This window comes from Perna viridis, chromosome 1 (genome assembly GCF_037379345.1).
Source record: "Perna viridis isolate PV_CMFRI_1.1 ecotype Kerala chromosome 1, ASM3737934v1, whole genome shotgun sequence".
NCBI lineage: Eukaryota > Metazoa > Mollusca > Bivalvia > Mytilida > Mytilidae > Perna > Perna viridis.
In genome coordinates, this window is record NC_142445.1 from 16,672,679 (window position 1) to 16,693,309 (window position 20,631).

Here is a 20,631-nt window from a genome sequence, read left to right on the forward strand (position 1 = left end):
ATTGCAAATACCTGAAATCTGTAACTCATGAATGTTCATTAATGTTATATATACTTCGGAAGATTAATGCAGGGTATTGAGGCACTTAAAGTTAACTGTTAGGATTTATCACATTGCTAAGGAGCATTTTATGACAATGTATGGTTAATTAAGTTTTAATGGTTATTAATCGACGACGAAAATATTGATTGGACGGATATGAATTTCATCATTGGAGATAATTTCCGATTGTTTGGCTTGGAAACATTCCAAACAAGATTGGATGTTTAAAGAATCCTGGAAGTATACACAGTCAAGATAATCTGTCTTATCATTCAAACACCACATGATTTTTGTAGAACAAATTGAGTGAACTCAGCTGTTCCTATTATATAACAAAATTTAAGTACTTATATTTCACTCAATATATTCTATGCCAATTATAAAACCATTCAATTCATGAAAGTTTAGCTAATATATCTAATTATTATGTAAATCATGGATCAAAACCAGAAATCTGTCAATTACGATAAATTTATTTGTAAAACGTATACCATTTAGCTAATTAAACAGGCATGTCGATGCTATATCTATTTAGTTTCATTGTCGTGATTTTGTTTCGTTGTTATATTGATTTGCTTGTCTGTATGTATCATAATATTTTGTGTCTATCGAAATCTTTAGCCTTTATTTATTCTATCGCTAAAACAAATCGTGATCAAAGGGGGGTAAGTCTGATTAGTTTTAGTGCAGATTACCCGTTTATGTTCTGTTATCTATTAATAATGAGAGTTGTGATTCGATCCTTTTTTTTTTATTGCAGTTCTAAATGAATTGGTACGGCTTTAATACAATAAAAAAGGTTTTCAATACATATTCAGTGCCAACCTTACTCAAGGATAATATTTTGATTATTTCTTGATGGCCACTTCCATCCCCAGGTCCCATTTGCTGTACACGTTTGAGCGGCACGTTTTGTTTTGTTTTTTTTTTACGCACGCTTAAATTTTCAATTCAATTTGTCAGTTCACAGATAGTTCGGCAGTTGCATTGGATGGCGACGATAGCATTGTCTCAAATACTGGTATATGTCGCCGTAAATCTTTTTTTAAATCGCAAAAATTCTTTTCCTCAACTGCCCACATTTAATTTATATCCGTGTCTTCAAATACAAAGTCGATTTTTCAACTTTTTTAAGCATGTTTCAGTAACACGGGCTTTTGGAAATGAAACATTTATTTTTTTTCAACTTTTACTAAATGTGTAACATATACGTTCTAAAGAAATTGAGAGGAACTACATTAAATATTTCATTGTCTTATGCACCTCTAAGCTGAATCGAATTTTATGAAACTCAACTCTTTCTGTAAGATTTCTTTTTATGATGGCTTGTCTATCTTTATATATTGTGCAGTCGAGTCTTCCAACCAAAAGTACTCAGCCATTTTCGTCATACTAAAGATTATAGTAACCTCGGATGCAGAAAGAAGAAATTCTTTCTGAATTATTTGTATTTCTTTTGTTTAACAAGAACACAACGCTAAGAATTTCCGGTTAGAGCCTAACAAGCAAAATTGGGCTACTTGTGAAAAGTATAGTCTGTTTTAATGAAGTCGTAATTCAGTAGATTACCTTCATTTTTTGTCTATATGTACTTTCCACAAAAACGTATAAAAAAATATATATTTCATTATTACTGTTGATAAAGTACTATTTCGATACGCCAATAAGTCCCGGAATTCTGGTGTGCGGTTTTCTCTAATGTCTGGATCAAGCTTGAATATCGGAAACAGGAATAAATAATTGTTCTGTTTGTTGAACAGTGTATTGGTGTTGAAGAATAATAAGGCCCCTTTGTATAACCTTCATCTCTATTACACATTTTATATGCATGTTTATCTTTGATCAAATATCTGAAGAATTAAAATTGTTTATTCATACATTTAAATATACATGTATAAGTTCTGCTATACTCTTTATATCTATTTGAACATACAATCCAAATTAGGGTTTACAAGAATTTTTTTCTGTTGAACAGTACTTAGGGACTTTAAACTATGTATAGTATATAGTAACGCAGAAAAAAAGCCACAAGACAACAGACAGAAAGCTGAAAGTTTGTTAGTAAGGTACATTGTCTTCCGCTATAAGTTATTTCGTTACATGATTCAAGATTAACATAGTCAGTTATGAATGAAATTTGTTCCCTGTTATAAAAGTCAGTCATCTTTTAAGGCCGCGCTTTACTTGCCATGGCGACACACTAACACAGGGACGTGGGAATGATGTACAACGAAATCGCTAACACTTCCGAGTAATGTTCTCCGGAGCTTGCCCATTCCACGGGTTCCAGTCACGATGAACGTAGCGTTGTTCTTCTGTGCAAACTCACAAATGGCATGACCGGGCTTCTCTGCCGCTTGGACAACGAATTCCGCCTCGACCTAAAATAAATCGCACCACAGACCATCAACTCAAGTGAAAAACACATATGTAATTTTATATACAAGTACATTGTAACATCGCATTACATTTTTGATTTCATTATTTAGCATGTCAGAGTGTTATAGGATCCGCTTTTCCATTGACTATTTTGGGTATACTGTCATCGACTGATGTGGTTCCGAAGTATTGCGTTTTATCTTGAATAAATTACAGAAACCAATTTTTTCCATATAAAGCTTTTTGCACGCAAGTAAGTCGTTGTGAATGCAGTTTTAATTAAACTTCTGGGCTATTCTGGAACGCCATTCCAATCAAAAAATGAACTGTTAAGATTCATCAATGCTTTCGGACGGATTTGGAAACCTTATAAACAGTATAGTCTAACATATTAAATCGTATGATACAGACAATTCAAAATATTTGATGACGCAGAGAATCAGTCAGAGAGGATACCAAGTGAAAAAAGCAGATCAGTGCAACTATTTAATTAAAATCCTACAATAGTTCTGCAATGTCTGCCATTGATTTATATCAAAGGACTACAGAACGTAACTGGTTAACCATGATGTCAATGGTCAATGTAATACCGGTATCTCCAGTGCATCTGTTTCTAAATGTTAAATCACACTAACTGAATAGATATTATTATTTTTTTTTTTTTGGGGGGGGGGGGGGGTGGGGGGAATGAGAGAATATAGTACGTACTCCATCTGAATTAGCTTTGGCAATGAATTTGTCCTTCAGCTCTGATGTTTTGGCGTCAGCTTCTCTCTGACATTCTAACACTCTCCCCGGACCTGCAATAGCAAATAATAATTCATTTTTATATTTGTAAAGTACGGCACTTTGGATTCCATAAATTGAAGTATGATATGTTTTTTAAGGACTTTAAACCAATATCCTTGAACATGCATGTAGTTACATGTACATAAAACGAGGACATCAGCCCAAATACTGCGAAATACTTTTAATTTATGGTTAGCAATTTTCGTGGATTCTTGAATTCGCGGTTTTGGGGTTTTTAGTACACACATCAATGGAAACCCCCTTTTCGTTCGGAACCAATTTTTTTGGTTTGGCTCACCCACAACCCCGACAATTAGTACCCCAAGAACAACAGTATTTTCACAGTATATGATATGTTATACATGTGAAACAATGAAAAGTAAACTGCGGAAGCCGATTGGGCCACTAGAAAGAACATCATGTCGTACATCCTATGTCGAAATTATACTTCATGTATGCCATAATTAGGACATAAATGTAGCTTTATAGTAATTTTGACGTAGAATGCCGTACTTACGAAATAATTTTTTTTTCAGGTGGCCCTAATCGGCTTCCGCATAACAGACACAGTCCTTTCAGTTCCTTTTTACATAGATGATGTAACCCTCGACTTAGTAACTTTTTTTATCTCATCTATCCCAGAGTGCTTGAAATGAAGAACACTGATGTCTGCAGGAATGCATAAGACTACCCTTTTTTTCTTGACCAACATATGAACGCTTTCAACTAAACTCTATCACGAGCACGAAGATACTTGATTAATTTTCCCGTTGTCAACAAATAATTTGTACATGTACAAAATGAGTGTAATCCTCTACAAAGTGATTTAGCGTATAAAATTTTAACCTCAAAATTCTATACATTGTGCTGGAAATTGTGGCCACAGCACTACCATTCTAGGCAACTTTTTCGAATCTATTTGGACCCAAAGACACGTTTAAGTCTCCACTGCGAAGTTCCGAAGTCGTGTCCAGAACTTGATTGACTTGATCAACTTGCAAGAAGCACAATTGGTTAAACAATCGTAGCACATCTGTTCGTCCCGGTTGCTGGCGGGGTTCGGGTTGCAGTTTTCTACGTGAATTTTGATAGTCACTTCGTGTTGTTAGACCTATACTTCGTTTGTTGTCTTTTTTTTTGGAAAGGGCAGGTAGGGTTCCTTGCTTTTTTTAAACCAATGAATTCGAATTCACATCGTTTGACACTTCCCCCATCGCGCCGTAATACTTTAAAGAAGCACTGTAAATTTTATGGTGATTGAACATGGTTTAACCTAAATGCATGAAATTTGAATGAATAGGTCGGTGCAAGATTTTAAATCTTTAAAATTTTGGTACTCATACCGAATTGTACATTAAGGATTTGACATTTCTTATGATTTATTTAAAACGAGTATTAATGCAATCTATACCATCAACATAATTATACAAATATCTACTACACATAAGGTTACAGTACGATGAGTCAAGAGAGAGGGACATATAGTTGCATAATCAACAAATGACTAACTTATGGCATACATGCTTAAACTTACTCATGGTGGTTGCGTTAATGTAGCTTTCTGGACTGTGTAAAAAGAGCACTTTATTTCCGGGTTGGTGGAAGTTCTGGACATACCCTGGAAGAGACAAAAACAATTATTTTATACTAGTACATGATATGATAAAGCTTTTAAAGTTACCCACCGCTTTAAGAGTAATCAAGGAAACCAAGATTCTAGCGTAAATCAAAAGAATGAAATCCAGGGACAAAGACTAGACATGGAAAAACAGAAAAAAAACAGACAAAAGAATATAAATAACCAAAAAAATACATACAGAGTAACAAAAGTAAATGGGCAACTCAGACTCAATTTAGAATTGGGACCATAGACCAGGTGTAGTGTAAGCATCCAACGCTTTTCAAGAAACATTCACCGAGTTGTTCATAGAATGTCAAGTCCAGGGTAGACGAAAGAGGAAAGGAAAACTATGACACGTTGAACAAATCAGTTTTCATGGTGCAGATGGATGCACCGTAACTAACGATCCACGGGTTCATAATGACAACCATAAAACTTTTGTAGTGGTGACTTCGATCTTGTAGCAACGCTCTGTTCCAGAAGAGTCACTGTAAGAAGTCTAGCGCGATACAAAAAGTCTGCGTAGTTATGGCAAGCTCTGGCATAACGTACGAGTTGTGACATGAAAACTCCATACGAAGGTACTGAAGAAGGGATGTTGCCACAGATGAAAGGAAAGGTGGCAATATGGAATTAAAAGTCATCGCGTTTGTCGTACATTTTGGTCAGTAGTTTTCCTTTATCATCGATCTCTAAGTGTAGGTCAAGATATGAGGCTGACTTCACAGTGTCTGTACTATCCTTTATCTCAAGTTCTTAGGAGTAGATGCAATGTATCAAATACCCGAAACTAGGATTGTTTAACGATAATACGTCATCTGTATAGAGGAAACTGAGATGAAATGATCTAGCTAAACGACGTTCCTTCTTTTGAATCAGATCAGTTACAAAGTCAGTCTCATAAGAGTGAAGGAATAGGTCAGCAAGTAGAGGAGCACAATTTGTTCCCACTGGAATGTATTGTTACAAATGATCATTTCAGTCCCCTTTCTGAGAGAATATGTTAAATGTTATCCATCATCTATTTCTATGTATTATGGAAAGATATAGTAAACTTTTCGTTAAGAAAATATGATTAAGTCACCAATTCAAAATACTTTACAACTGCTGCACATGGTCCATAGTGATCTCGAGTTCTCATCTATTACGGATTTGTTACAATAGGAATCTCAATACAAAGCATTTTGTTTTAGTTAAAGAGTAGCAAATCATCTTGTTCGTTAAATTTTCATTTTTTCTCTCCAAAGGTTCAACAAATCTGTGACAACAAACTGCAGAGTATCCAACTCCGATTTCGATAATGACCAGTCCTGGTCCATCGTATCATACCGTAACGGCGGGCATGGAGTCAGCAGCAGATAAAGGTTTTGTGCACTTTTATATCAGTGCAAGCTGCATATGTGAGTTTCAGGAGTAACGCCGTTAAAATCAATTTAGCATATTGCATATTGCGTAATTCTACGAATGATTAACTCAATCACAGTGAATTATCGGATAAGATGATGTTGATGTAAAATAATTTAAAATATTTCAACAACTACAACAATAATGTTACAGCCTGATAATAATACCTATATAATTCAAATCTGTGAATGAACAAACCATAAAAATGACTGTTTTTTTTTTTAATTTGGGAATGTTCTTGGATCAGATTGAATATTGATATTCCAATTTTGCCTATGAACGTAGATATCAATTTAGATGTCTACTTATTAAGCTTTCCAGGGACTTCCATTTATCTGCTAGAGGTATAATCAAGTTAGCTTATCCTTGTCAGTATCTTCTCCAGTGTCATTCGAGTGAATTTGATAATCAATACTTCTATATCCCAAATGGCAAGAATATGTCTGATATCGTCAATACATCTTCCAGATACAGACAAATAATCTCTGTACATCAATTTTGACAAGTCAAATATGTCGGAACATTAAATTTCCATTATGAATACCCAAACGACTATTTAGTAGAGCAGTTGGTAGTCCGAATTTCCTCTGACATTGCAACCCATCTCATTTTCATCTGGATATTCATATGTCAGCCATACCAATATCCAAATAAAAATGAGGAGGGTTGCAGGGTCAGGGGAAATTCGGACTAAGTAATTAGTTGATGATATTTTTATCAACATAGCATGTATCTGAATTTCATTCTACAGCACATTGAAGTTCAATTATTAATATGCAACATGTACACGTTTGTCCGTTCTATGAATAATAATGATCTCAATAATGGTCACAGCGAGGAAAACACGTCGCGATAAAACAAAGGAAGCGTGACAATATTGAACTGACTACATGTAAACTGATGTAGATGTTGTTATAAATAACAGTTTTACAAGTCGCACGTGCCATTACATCACAATATGTGTAAATGTTTTAACAGGAGGACCCAATCCCCCATCTCCCTCCTATATGTTAGCATTTAGACCCACTACATCTGTACGTTTAGTCAATAGTAAATACATGGATATAGCGGATCAACTGCAACTATCTAGACAGTATAATCCATTCAATGACATATCAAAATTATTTATTCATAAGGTCCACTTTTAGCTAGTACATTAATCAGACTGTCATACTGCATTCCGCCCGGACCTGTAATACAGGCTTCTGTTTCAGACAGAGCCTCCCCCCCAACCACTACCACACAGTATGGTAGTACTCAGGGGGCAAGGCTCAGTCTGAAACTGGAGCATGTGACCTGTAACCACGAGTATCATGAAAACCAGGGGGTTCCAAGGGTGTAACCGGTTAAACCCAACCCCATCCCACCCCTTTAGTTGGAAAATGTTAATTTTGTGCAAAATTTTGTCACAAATGAGGAAATGATAGCCTGTAACCCCACTTTTTTAATTTCTGGATTGGACCAATCCTTCAATAAATTTCTAGATCCGCTCCTGAAATCGAATTCTGTTTCAGGCAGAGCCTGTGGTTCTAATGTTAGTTTTTTTACACAAATCATCGCACGTGCACGCGTTGGATTTTACAGCTATTGGTATTACATGTCAACAATCGATTGTCACATTTGTAGTGGCTACAATAAATTACGTTGTATTTGATGTGTATTGACCTTGTACTTCAGCGAATAGAAGTTTTTAAACTATGTCTATGAAGAGATTAATATCGACACCTTTTTATTTGAACAGATTGTTAACAGGTAAAATTATGCTTAACTATTAAGAGAGGCTTATCGGAATGTTGCAATAAAAATCTAGTAAAATATGTGGTTTTGACTTACATTTGTACGCATCTTCAGCAAAATCACTCCCGTCCACACAAATTACAACTTTCCTCGACATGTTTATGTTAACTTTTAGGTAGTTGGTCTTACCAGTACAGTAGACACCTGACCTTTCCACTTCACTGGATTTAATAAAACTTTCCAAGTGGACCGATTTCAACAAAATTTTCCACGCTGTTGCTTCTCAATTTTAGAATGTTTGTCACGGTATTTGATGTACGCAGACGTCGAGGTAACTGATCAATGGCCATGGAAATGTTATGTGACTTCTACAATAATCTCTGCTTAAATATAGTTAATGCTGCAGATTGATTACTGGTAGATGATAAGGCATGTATGATGTAGTCTAAGCTGAATTAACTGTCAGCCAGGGGAATTAAATGTCAATAATCATTTTTCTAAGCAACATGTTTTGTTTACCAACAATACACGTTTATAGTATGCACGCACATTTTATTTTTGTCCAGGGTAAGTACAGCTTACACATTTATGTACAGGGGTTCCAGGAAAAAAGCATGGTACAAGGCTCTCATACTGCACGATCTTTAAAAAATGTTTCAGGTGGTTCCAATTGATAATTTAATTGTTTCGCTATTTTCATATGTATGAGCAGTCACGTTGTTCATATCACAAAAATGCCCAAAAAAACGCTCTTAACGATAGGGATGAAGACTTGTATCGTTGAAGCAAAAAACCATTAAAAACTAAAAAACAAAAAAGACCTGAAAAGTCACAAAAAAGCAAACATTTATAAACTAAAACCAAAAACTTTTGAAATAAAAAGTGTAGGGAGGGTTTTATTATTTTAAGCTTGCAATGTTTTATTTCGAAAGCATGTACATGCCCTATACAAAAAATAGATTGGACCCCCATTTGCTAGTTTTGATTCATAACAAGGTCTTAATTTGCGTCAACAAATATGAAGGGTATTTGATGTTTGTATTGATATGCAGTTGGCCAAGCGCGCAATTTAGATTTTTAGTTGTATGGTATGAGCTAATGAGTTACACGATTCTGTTACCCGGCGCTTCACTTCTTATGTTTTCAATTACTATTAAGATACACACGGTTGTGTGAAAAAAAACGCATGTATAATGTATACGAACCTCATGGAATATATTTTTAAACTACTAGAGTTCGGGGTCATTATCATTTAAATGCCGAAGGTTTTAATAGCATATAAAAACTTGGTAGAATAGTTGTGTTCCCACGAAACGAAAGATAGCATACTTAACCTTTTCACTGGATTGATAATAAATAGTCTTGAGCGAGGAATCTCCATTTTGGGTTATTATTAGTACATAAAAGTCCATTTAAAGGTTTGAAAGTTACGAAAGTTTGTGTTTCAATTCAAAATTTATCATCCGAGGCAGTTCCCGGGGGCGGTTGTTACTTTATTACAATTATTTAACTGACCGAGTGTGTTTATTTCTGAATTTTGTCAAGGGTCCTACATATTAAGAGTTACTGTAGAGCTTTATGATGGTGCTCGGCTTGTCAATGTAGGACATGTTTCATAACGGATAATTGTCCATAAAAAACGGTTGTTAATGAGCTTATGCTATATTTACCATACATAGTAGGATTCTAGTAGACAATGTGCGTGTCTCAGAAACTGTTTATAATTAAAATAAAAACAACTTGTAAATCACTGCTCATAACGATATTGTGAATGTTATATGATATATACTGGCAGTATAATATGCTCAACCAAAACGTATTACTGACCAGTCAATGAATAATGTAGGTGATTCCATCGGATCATGGCCTTTACCATTATGTCTAGACAGTTTGATAAGTGTTTCCTAGCTTGTACTGCTACAACAAGGGGTGATTTATCGTTGATGACTGACAACTGACGTATTAGAAAGCGTTTTATGAATCACTTTGCGAATTTTGGTTTGCCATAGTTTCTTGTCTGTAGAGAAAATCTGGATGACCACCAAACATCTGGAAACTTTGACCCTTGCTATTCGAGATCTCCGAGTGGTGTCAGACATACAGTACTTTTACCAATTACATGTACATGTATTCTGCAATTTTTTGGTTGCGATTGCATATATGATTCAATGATGTTAAAGTTTCGCACAAAAATGCTTGATTTTAAATGTTAATTGAGATAAACAATTTTAAAACATAATTAGTCTGGCGGAAATTATTTAAGGAAAATGATGAAATATAGCTTTCAAAGCATATTCATTTTTCATTTCAAGTAAGTTTAAGCTTTCTTAAATGAATCATTGTACAATTATTTTGCCTTAAAATTTAAACATTTATCATAAATCAAAGGCACTGATTTCTTATACTGGTTGAAATTATGTTATTTTCTTACAAAGAAAAACAAAACAAAACAAAAACAAACAAACAAACAAACAAACAAACAAACGACCAGTAGGTAAATCCCAAAGTTTTGTTATTGAGCACAATTACCCTTATTTCATGTTACATGCCAAAAACATAAATATATCTTACGTGTAAGAATATATACAAAATGTAGTAGAATTCGACCGAGTAAAAAACATGTTTCTTTACAGTTTTTGTAGATTTATTCTCTTCAATCGAGATACGGATGTAAATGATCAATTAACATACTAAACAGAAAACAAGATATTAGAGTTAACGCTTTCTACAGAAAACGATTGAAACCCGAACGGAATTCGAATGTAATGACTATTCCACATTGATTGTTTGTGGTACAGGCATTTGCTACAGTGGTTAGTGGTTGAGACATGTGCTACAATGGTTCGTGTTTGAGGTATGTGCAATAGTGGTTAGTGGTAAAGACATGTGCTACAGTGGTTAGTGGTTGAGACATGTGCTACAATGGTTCGTGTTTGAGGTATGTGCAATAGTGGTTAGTGGTAAAGACATGTGCTACAGTGGTTAGTGGTTGAGACATGTGCTACAATGGTTCGTGTTTGAGGTATGTGCAATAGTGGTTAGTGGTAAAGACATGTGCTACAGTGGTTAGTGGTTGAGACATGTGCTACAATGGTTCGTGTTTGAGGTATGTGCAATAGTGGTTAGTGGTAAAGACGTGCTACAGTGGTTAGTGGTTGAGACATGTGCTACAATGGTTCGTGTTTGAGGTATGTGCAATAGTGGTTAGTGGTAAAGACATGTGCTACAGTGGTTAGTGGTTGAGACATGTGCTACAATGGTTCGTGTTTGAGGTATGTGCAATAGTGGTTAGTGGTAAAGACATGTGCTACAGTGGTTAGTGGTTGAGACATGTGCTACAATGGTTCGTGTTTGAGGTATGTGCAATAGTGGTTAGTGGTAAGGACATGTGCTACAGTGGTTAGTGGTTGAGACATGTGCTACAATGGTTCGTGTTTGAGGTATGTGCAATAGTGGTTAGTGGTAAAGACATGTGCTACAGTGGTTAGTGGTTGAGACATGTGCTACAATGGTTCGTGTTTGAGGTATGTGCAATAGTGGTTAGTGGTAAAGACATTTGCTACAGTGGTTTGTGTTAGAGGCGCATGCTACAGTGGCTGGTGATGGAGACTTGTGGTACAATTATGGTTCGTGTGGGAGGCATGTGCGACAATGGTTTGTGGTGGAGGCAGGTGCTACAGTGGTTCATGATTGAGGCACGCACTACCGGAGTTAGTGACGGAGACATGTGCTACCGTGGTTCGTGATGGTAACATGTGCTACTGTGGTTCATTGTGGAGGCATGCGTTACAGTAGTTTCTGATGGAGGCAAGTGCTTTTTTGGTACGTAGTGAAGGCGTATGTTACTGTGCTATTGTGCATGGTTCGAGGTGGATGCATGATATTCTGTGGTTTTTGGTGGAGGTACACATGTATGTGCTGTACATTTACAATGCATAAGAACACGTTCAAATATTTAATTTGTTCAATATTTGGACTAAAACAGTGAACATGATTTTCTGTTATCATTCAGCACAAGCGTTATTCAAACTGAGACATGCTCAGAAAGGTAAAAAAAACTTTTTCTTAGAATGATTGTATTACATCATTTATTTTCGAAATGAAATAAGTTACTTATCATAATGCATGTTTTTGAATTACTCAGAACTCTGTTCGATTTTGTCGGTAATTACATGTAATGGACAGAGGAGTCAAAATGTCATGTAACTTAAACCAACCATCATTAAACTAAAAGCATCTTTAAGACATTATTTTCTGTCTTCATGTTTTCTTCCATTATGAGTGCTTGCTATTTCTTCAATATCTTGAAATATTTTATACAAAATTTAGGTTGTCCTCATCAAAGCAAAACTGAATGATAATCTCCAAGAGATCCCACTGCAATCTTCATGTTTGTCCATCAATAAAACGTTTAGGAATGTTATGGTCACGTAACAACAATTATGTTCTATGTGATAAAAATAGAAGGGATAAAGGTAGATAAAGGTAGATACACTATAAAGTACAATGTAAAGAGCTACTCGTACATACGGTTTGACTTGTTTAAGAAATAAATATATAGTTTATCTCAGACTTCCTGGTGGAAAATATTAACTTGTATGCATTTTTTAATTGATCAACTCTATTTAATTGTTTTGTTTTGTCTTTTTTTTTTATGAAAGTTGCTAAATTCCAGTATAGTTCCTTCTTTGATCATTTTAAGACACATCTAGTCCGAACACATTGCCGCGTTCTGAATCGTCCTCTCTTCGTATTGAATTCACATACTTTTTAATCCTCCGTTTATTCCTATTTTTTTTTAAAGAAACAGTCTGAAAAATTTATAAACGTCAGACATGAGGTGGTTCATGCAGTAATAAAACCCCACATAATTCACTTTTATTTCTAATTCAGAATCAGCTACAGACGACATATATAACCAGTCTTAGTTTGCCATTTTGTAGTTGTACATGCGAGAAAAAAAAATATAGAGATTGTGTATTAAATTGGCACTTTGCAACTTTATCGTTCTTGGTTTGGTTTGATTTTCTCAAAAGTACAGATCTGAATACAGAAGGGACAATCGTTTCAGCATACAAAGACAAAAAACAATGTTTGTTCGGTTGGGTTTTCCCCTTTACGAATCACCTCTACCATAGGCAGTGTCTCAATTATATATAGACTAGTGCTAAATATAGGGGTATGCGAAGGGCGTATATCCATGTGGCATTTTAATAAAGATATTTAAAGGAAAAAGAGGACGTATGTATGACATCCTAAAAAAGAATGAATAACAAAATGTGTGGATCTTTAGACTTGCTACAAGTCATATCTTTACTAAAATTTTACAAGATGTTACGCTGTTATATACATGTATTCACTATCCGTCTGCCGCAATTGGATAGTTAGTGATTATTTCATACTTATTGATATTACTTTACAAGAACACATATATCACGAGAAAAGTCTAGTGGACTTATAGAGCGGTTGATCATTGTATAATAACGTAAAACAGAAATTATCACACTTACATCCCAATAGAACAATTTTTTTTGTTGGGGTTTAACGTCCGAGCAGCAATATTTCAGCTGTATTAAGACGATGAACATGAAATTGATGATAAAATGAACATGAAATGATGATGAAATGAAAATATCATAGTAGGGTTCTTTAACGTGCGGGGAACGTGGCATCTTTCCCAACACGGTGCACCAGTATGGTTTGCGGTCAGGTTTTCCGTATTATAACCCCAGCATGTAACACGCCAGGGGTACCCCATTCCACCACCTGGGGCACACATCCCAGTTGCTCTGTGGGCAGAGCGCCCTAACCCCCGGCTAGGGTTCTGAGCACTATTTAGTCGCCTTTTACGACAAGCTTAGCGCTGCTGCAGGCCTATTCTTTTAACACCCGGACCTGCACGGGGAAATAGAACAATTAAATTAAAGCTAGCTTATTTATCATCTTTGGCCGCATTATTTTTCTTTTCACAACTTCATTCTTTTATTTTCAACTAAACTACTCTCAAATCAAGAAATATCTATTTCCATTACTTCATTATCCATTTTCGAATACATTAACTCCCATGCATTACCAAGTTAACAGTTCCAACTACCAGATTTATGTACGAATTACTCCTATTAAAACACTTTCCCAAAAATAAATCACCAAGCCATTTGTGGTCTCTAAGATACCAACACCTGCACAACTGTTGATCATTTGGCTTGATACATCTAAAATGTCAACTGTAATGCAAATTGATGCCTAAATGTAAGAACGCAAATCAAATTGAATTTCCTAGGCATACTGATGATTCGTTTTTAAAGCAACGACTCGAGTGAAGAGAGGTAGATAAAGCAAAATGAGACCATCAACACGATTTTGCTCTTATGGGCGAATCCCCGCAATTTGTTTATAACATGAACAAGAAAGCTTACAACGGATTCTCTGATTGATCACATAAAGGCCTGTAGTATATTTGAAATCTAAGTGTCATTTTCAGCCAAACACATGATCGATCTAACCTTATTTACTGGCTGCAAACTCTACTCAAGTGATTGATTCATTTACTCTTTAGCACCTATTGGGTAACATTCGCGGAAACAACAAATACGAAATGACAGATTCTTTGTCTCAGACTAATTACTGTGGTGAAATGAAGAGGTTATGTTGAATTAAGATTTATCAATACTGAAATAATGCTTAAATGTTTAGATGAATGTACTTTTCGAAGCAAAACCGTAATACAACTGTTAGTGCCACCTTTGGGACAAGCAATACACTATAGATAACGTATTCTAAAACCGTGCACAAGAGTGATTCTACTATAAATATTCTTTTTCTCTTGTTAAAATTATTGTAGTTTTAATTCTTTATCTTCATGCACCTCAAGGCTTCTTTTCCTTGTACAACTCCTCTCAAGATGTCCTCTCCTATTTCTCCCAAGATGTCATCTCCTATTCCTACCAAGATACCCTGTCCTACTCCTCTCAAGATGTCCTCTCCTATTCCTCCAAAGATGTCTTGGATTTCTAGAGTATTATACAAAACTTACATCAACGCTCCAATAAACCTTTTTTTATTAACCAGTACCGTTTTAAATGGAGCTTCCAGAAGGACATAAAGTCTACTTTTCTAGCCTATTAATGACAACGGTTGTAAAGTTCAAATAATTCAAGAAAATATTGGCATACATACCAATAAAATACTCATCCTGAAACATTTATTATTTTTAGGTTGGAAACAAAATTTAAATGCAATGAAACAGAAATCGGAAGCAATTTCCATCAATTTGAAATTGCAGACATTAGAAAGAGAAAAAACATACATTTGCTACAACACACGATACCCTTTCATATTTCACTACAAAAGAATACCAATCTCACACCTTGGAAGAGTAATTAAGGGAACCTAGATTTGAGCGGTAATCAAAAGAATAGGTTCCAAGGATAAAGACTAAGGACAGAGGAATAGACACACAACAGAAAACATGGCATAACCAATATAGCGCGTACAAATAAACAAAAGTAAATGAGCAACCCTGACTTCACTAAAAACGGGGAGCATGAATCAGATGCTCTGGTATGGTAAGTGTTACCTGGTTTTCTAGAAACACCCGCAGAGTTGCCCATGAAACGTTACAGAGTGGACAAAAGGGGAAAGAAAAACTATGACACGGTTAATATATCAGTTCTCATGGTACAGATGGCTACACCATAACGATCCACGAGTCCATGGTGACGAACATGAAACTTGTATAGCGATGACCTAATATTGTAACAACATAACCCTGTTCCAGAAGCCTAATTGAAAATCCCCATTTGGTGCACTTTGAGCAATGTTCTACCGATGTACCAATCAATCCGAGGTAAGGATTATATTATTACACCGTCGATATCTATAGTTGCCCAGTCATTCCAAAATTTCGTTTTTTTAAATATCTAATGAAGAGTGTTGAAGGTCAATATACAGTCAGCACAGTTCCTCAATCCTTAATCCCAAGTTTGAAAGATTTTACTAAAATATATATAATGACGACGATCGCGTTCTACATTAATATGCGTACCGGTATGTAGTAATGTGTACCAGCGTGTACTATACAACACATAGTAAATGTTGGCATCTATAGAAGTGACCGTACGTATTAGGCTTTTGCTTTTGGTTTTTAATCGAATGTATTTTGCATATACAACGCTTTTAATGAAGGTTCCTCATACACTAGTAATAATAATATACCAGCTCACACGATCAGTGGGTATTGTAGAGTATCTTACGTATGCGCGATTGATTTAATAAGATTTTGTCAATTTGTTGCTTTAGTGACGGAAGATCAAGAGCAGTCTATCCATTTTATTTATTGGTTGCAGTCAGCTAGAATAACCTCATGTCTGGGAATATTCTTATCGGTGATTAAGCTAGATTACACTGTAATCACGGTTGACTTAAAAACTGACGGTGTCACTGTAGCTATTTGAATTTCGTCCAATGGCATGTTTAATCGTTGCCTGCAGATGGAATGTTGGCATCATTGCTTTGCTACAACCAATACCGTAAAACTACATACAAAATGTCATGTACCCTTAACAATCCCAATTAGTACTATTTGCTTCAAATATTAAACCGTTTCAAATTCATTTATTTTCTTGCTTCTACTTTAAGTTTATTAAACGTCTGAAGATTTTAAACAAAAAGACGAATATGTAAACCTGAATTTCTACTGGAATGCTTGGAAACCAGTTCATTTCTATGGTAACGAATACATGAAACGTGTTATGTTAAGACTTTTTGATAATAATTGTCATAATGGAGGTCGACTATGACATAAAGTGATACTTGCATGCATGGTCCATCCCTTACAAAGTAAAAAAATATTCGACATTATATTGAGATGGTATTTTTTTTTAATTTCCATTTATGGAAGTTGGATGTTACTAGGATATAATGTTAAGAATAAAGTTTGTGGTAAAAGGAATAGTAGCAGATGAATGACATTAGGATTACATGTAGCAACTTACACAATGGATAGTCGATACAGATAACACATACTACTGAGTGCAACCGATCTTATGTTTGTTACAGGAACGAAGAGAAGCTCAGTTATATCAGCAATATCTAACGTGGTAAATGTATTAATGGTATGAATCAAAGATATTAAATATGAAAACTGTTCATGTTAAATGATGCTGAAATGTTTGCACGACATCCGTTAAAAGCCTTTCATTCTTTATAATGGCTTTCTGGAAGGAAGTGCAGCTAATATCGGGGTAATGCATTTAGTGTTACTGACGATAATTAGGATGATGGGGAGGTTTAGGAAAGCTGGCAAATAATCAAAGTCTATAAGGTACAAAGTAAAAACAAATGGAAAATAAACACGTGATTTCAGTCATAGTGTCGAATCAAAAGTATTAAAGTCACCTTGTAGCCTTAAGCATGTATTGGGACTTACTGAATACAAATCACAGACAAAATTGACAAACAATTAATTGGTTAAAGATAATGTCCTACAATGATTTAATAAAGGACTATGATAGTTATAGTACCGTTGTAAATAATGAACACATTTCGTTCTGTCTTTCATTAATCCTGTATTGAAATCAACACAGATATAAAATAACTCCAAACTTGGAAAGTTCTTAATAGACAACGGATAGTGCAATTTAGTAAGATAAATTAACAAATCATAGCAAGTTATAATAGGTATGAATATATTGTTGCAAATAAAACAAAGTAACTCGTTTTAACAAGTCTGTATGGCTGTCACAAGAATATACAATTCAATGTTCTTATGGTCAAAATCAAGCAAAATACCTTTTAACACTTACACAATTTGATCAGACCATAAGATGAAGTATTACACTCAAGTCGGTATTTGCAATTATATAAGAAATTGTAATAGTTAAATACAAATAATGAATAGATATTGTTTTAATGGCATGTCTTATTTCGCACGCTTAAAGCCATCAGGTTTCATGATAAGGTGTGTTTATGACAAAATATCTAAACTGATAATTTAATTTTTAAGTCTTAAATTCTACAATTTCACATTGTCATCAGAGATAAATTGAAAATATCAGTTAATTCCAAACCAGTAATACTTTGATTGAAATTCATAAGAAAGAAAACAGAAAAGAAAAACTTTAAAAAAAATATATAATAATATAATATAATCAATAAATACCACTAACCAATTCACATTTTTAAGCTATAAATTGAATACTTAGTACGAGTAAGGGTATTTTTAACATTGTTTATAATCTTAATAAAAGTAATGTTTTTTATCAATTTTGCCGCCTAATCCGTAAACCAAAATGACTTATCACATAAATCTGAGTTGATCATCACCAATCCATTGACAGTCTTACCAATATTACTGGATACAAAGTGATTTATTTACTCTTCTGCACCTATTGGACAATACTTTATGAATAAAACAACTCAGACTAATTACTGTTGTGAAATGAAGCGGTAATATGTCAATGTAGAAATATTGCAGAAGTGTTTAGATGAAATACGCGTCCTGCAGCGAAGCGAATAATTGTTTTTATTGATTTTTCATTGTATCTTAAGATCAATTGAAAGAACATCTGACGAATATTCCCTAATTACAGGTACTTGTTGTTTACCTTAATTTGTTGTTTTGTGTCAGTTTTAACAACATAATTCATGTAGCTTACGAAATACATGTATATAAATCTTTGAAGAGGAAACAACCTTCGTTAAGTTTTTCCTTTTTGTTTTCTCAGTGATAGATAATCAAAGACAAATCATTTTCTTCATTGGTTGCAGCCAGCTGCAGTGGCATCATGTCTGGGAATTATCGCTTTTCAAATTCTTTTTTTGACACAACGAAATGAAGAGGATAATTACCACAGAAGTACAAAAACTTATATGTCAACTAGTTTGTTTACACCGTGGCTATTAGACAAAACATGATATGTTTGACGTTTTTACTGATTGAAACAGTAATGGCACGAATAATTCTAATTAACAATATAAATAGTGATACGAATAGGTACAATTTTTGCAGAGCCGATTTCAGCAATGGTATAATTGGCCCAATGTTGAGTCGACACGCGATTCGTTGCAAATGGTTATTTATGGAAGTGCAATTCTAAATTAAAATCAGATGCAAAAGGAATCGTAGCGAGTACGTGATGACAAACAGCTTAGTACATGTTATGGATAAGACAGGAAAGATATACTGGTACCAAGTGCACCAAGGATTACATTGGTACTCAATAATGACATCAGATAAAAATGCATTATAAAACCCGCAGATATTATAAGTTAATGGTATGAACTAAAAATATAAAATATTATCTCCTTTTGATATTTAGTAAGAATGATTTATTTGAAAGACTTCCGGTATTGGTTAAAAGGGAGTAATTGTAACAAATGCACGTGTGATGCAGATGTTGTTACTAATGATGATGTTGGTTATGACTACATATAGGGGAATGACGACTCATATTTGTGTTGCTGGTAGAATAAGGAGAAAACAAAGAAATTAAGTCTTGGTTTCTTGGTATATATTATAAACTATTTAGTTAATATATTTTTCGTATGAAGTTTAAGATGACAACATTCTTGTGCTCATGGTTTAACTGCTTCAACAATAATAACAAATACAAAATTCTTCAACTAATTTATGTAGGTTTAATAAATCCTAAAGAAGCTGCGATTACAAGACTACATAAATCTATGTTTCTATGGTACGTTCAAAAATTACTGTAGGAGTTTGCGCATTTACACGAACATTCACTTTTTATGAGCAACTCGGCGGGTGTTTCTAGAAAAGCAGAAGACACTTACCCTATCTATGCACCTGGTCCATGCTCCCAGTTTTTATTGGATTCCGAGTTGCTCATTTGCTTTTGTTACATTGTATGTATGTTTTTAGTTACTTTATGTTCTTTGTTGTGTATGTCTGTTTTCCATGTCAGGTCTTTGTCACTGGATTACATTCTTTTGATTACCGTTATATCTTGGTTCTCTTGATTGCTCATTCAATCAAGAAGACCACAATAAGAAGCATTTCAACAAACTGTAACAATGTAAGGTTAAACTCAGTAGTATACAAACGTGATCTTTTGAAGCAATCGTTAATAATAAAAAAATATCAGAAAAAATAGAAATTTACACTTATTCACTTACAAATGTGTAAAATGAAATATGGACAATTTTGATGTAGAATCTTAAATACTAGTAGGTGAAAATATATTATTTTGTTGCTGTGCTATTTTTTATTTCTAAAATTACAGTTCAAGTAGCAACTATTCAGTGACATGGATAATTGTGTGTAAGTTTTATGAAAGACAAGGAAACAATGATTTGTTTAATGTGTTTTATATGTTATTTTCATAAGAATCATATATGTTATCAATGATCAACTTTATGGTACTTACTTAATACATGTCATAAAAAATGATTTTTTTTTACCTTTGAATCGTATCACTATCTATATAGTCTGGTAAACTTGTACATAATTTAGACATGTTAAGTATCCACGTATCAAAATAATACTTAACGTATATGTATTTTTCTTAAATTGTAGCCATTTTTGTAACACTTGAAACTAATGCAGTTTTCGTCGAATTTTTTAGAAGCATGTTGCAATGTGCCAGTGTCATAAGTACATATACGTTAAGTATTATTTTCATGCATCTGGCCTTAGTATA

General features: G+C 34.3%; 1 protein-coding gene across 2 annotated transcripts in view; it reads right to left on the reverse strand.

Annotated features, from left to right (window-relative positions):
• Positions 1 to 1,893: 1,893 nt before the first annotated feature.
• The window catches only part of LOC148627501 (uncharacterized), a 65,545-nt gene continuing 46,807 nt past the window's right edge, over positions 1,894 to 20,631 (reverse strand). The window contains exons 1-4 of one of the 2 annotated variants that reach the window (XM_088574073.1): positions 8,069 to 8,362; positions 4,745 to 4,828; positions 3,130 to 3,221; positions 1,894 to 2,423 (exon numbers count right to left, since the gene is read on the reverse strand). In XM_088574073.1, coding sequence (XP_088430199.1) covers positions 2,223 to 2,423; positions 3,130 to 3,221; positions 4,745 to 4,828; positions 8,069 to 8,129 — 438 coding nt within the window. In that variant the 5' untranslated portion in view covers positions 8,130 to 8,362 and the 3' untranslated portion in view covers positions 1,894 to 2,222. Of the gene's footprint in view, positions 2,424 to 3,129; positions 3,222 to 4,744; positions 4,829 to 8,068; positions 8,363 to 20,631 lie in introns of those variants that run through there. The other variant, XM_088574068.1, reaches the window with a different exon arrangement.